Raw genomic sequence first — 1,675 nt, 5'->3', positions numbered from 1 at the left:
TGTGTGTAGGCGTTAGTGGCGTTTCTGAATCCCAGCTGACGGCAGATGACCATGGCGTCGTCTAGGTCGAACCCATCGTCGCAGATCGTGCCCCATTGGTCGTTATAGAAGACCTCGACACGGCCGGAGCTGGCGGTACCTCCACGGAGGTGGATGGGGATAGCTGAAGTGGATGGACAACAGGCTTAGCATTCCCAGGAAAGTTATTCTACATTTACAGAATTATTACATGTTCTATTATTTAGTAACAATGCTTGTCAATGGCATAAAGAAGCATCCAGGGGAAGTTTGATCAAACCATTCAGTTCAAGTACTTCAAGTATTGCAAACATCAAGCTTTAAATCATTGAAGCATAACAGATTTTAAAAAGTGTTCCATTACATACCATCATCACTATACATGGACACTATGTCTCCTGCCTCAGTCTGAAAAAATATTTAAGCAAGACATGTAATAAGTTTATAAGAAAGGGACATATTAACCAAGGTCATAGAAATCAAGTCTCATGCACTAGGAAAGAAATCACAATTAAATTACGCTTACATCTGTAAATGACGACCAGGCGAGCGCACAGAAGAAGATGAATATGGCAAAGCCCATTGTGGTTGGTGGTGTCTGGAATCTGTGAAAGAATTTAAAAGTATTGCTCTCTCACTAGATATTTCCCAATATTAGTATACAGTAGATACAAATCATACTTAAAAACTGACCTTAAGACTATCTCTCCATTAGAGTCGAAGCCAAAATGATGTATCAAACACGCAGAATTGATAATAAAAAGGCCATTTTCTTACCTCTGTAGAGAAACGTATTCTTGTCAGTTGTGCTTTGTCGAATGTAGCAATTACAGAAAGCTAGAATTATATACAATGCAGGTGAGAAAGAACAGTTGGTGTTTTTGCACATTTTGAGTTGTTTCTATTTGACTACGGATGCTTCGTCGGCAACGTTGTTTTGAAGTGATACGGGAAGTGATATGGATAAATCCAGTATCTTACACTGCAAACACCTCTCGTCCTGTTTTTTGTCACTTTAATCGGTTCACGACCGGCCCTCTGACAGTTCAGACGTCCATAAGTTCATGCGTCCGTGAGGTCACACATTGACTAGTTTTTGGCCATCATCCTTATGGAATGCCTGGAAGCTTAGATTAATAATAAGGCCACCGAATTCCGTGATTAATAACACCTTTACTTTGCACTATGCTTGATAACAGATTTTCTGCTTTTCGATTAAACAAACATTGAAATGCTGAATGGGCCTAGTGGAATTTCAAGTGGTTGTGTTTTTTCTGTGATAGAGCTACAGTGAAAAGCTCACAGTGTCACAGTGTGTTGCAATATATGGATGTACGAATGAATTAGAATCTCTTGTCCATATATACCCATGTACAGGTCACAACAAAATGATTCTTTACAGATACTCGTCGATCTAAAAGTAAAGAAATATATAAGTCTATCTCATAGTCTATAGAACGGTGCCTCGCAGCATATGTCCACTGCCCTGGCCATGACCGGTCACTCAGCACTGTGGGGGCGAGGGCGGGTCAAAGGTTAGCAAACAACTTAGCAAAGGAGGAAGTGATCGATAATGAAAGAATGTGCCTATATCGATATATCCCAGAACCCGCACACCTGTTGCCTGCAGGTAGTTATATATATGAAGACATCCAGC

General features: G+C 40.5%; 1 protein-coding gene across 1 annotated transcript in view; it reads right to left on the bottom strand.

Moving 5' to 3' along the window:
* LOC118427197 (deleted in malignant brain tumors 1 protein-like) overlaps window positions 1-601 on the bottom strand; it is a 4,741-nt gene extending 4,140 nt beyond the window's left edge. Inside the window, exons 1-3 of the mRNA XM_035836834.1 lie at window positions 545-601; window positions 387-426; window positions 41-163 (exon numbers count right to left, since the gene is read on the bottom strand). Of these exons, the coding sequence (XP_035692727.1) occupies window positions 41-163; window positions 387-426; window positions 545-601 (220 nt within the window). The remainder of the gene's footprint in view (window positions 1-40; window positions 164-386; window positions 427-544) is intronic.
* Window positions 602-1,675: the final 1,074 nt, after the last annotated feature.

Source organism: Branchiostoma floridae, chromosome 12, assembly GCF_000003815.2.
Source record: "Branchiostoma floridae strain S238N-H82 chromosome 12, Bfl_VNyyK, whole genome shotgun sequence".
Classification (NCBI taxonomy): domain Eukaryota; kingdom Metazoa; phylum Chordata; class Leptocardii; order Amphioxiformes; family Branchiostomatidae; genus Branchiostoma; species Branchiostoma floridae.
Note: the sequence above shows the minus strand (reverse complement) of the source record. Positions and strands in the feature narration are given on the sequence as shown.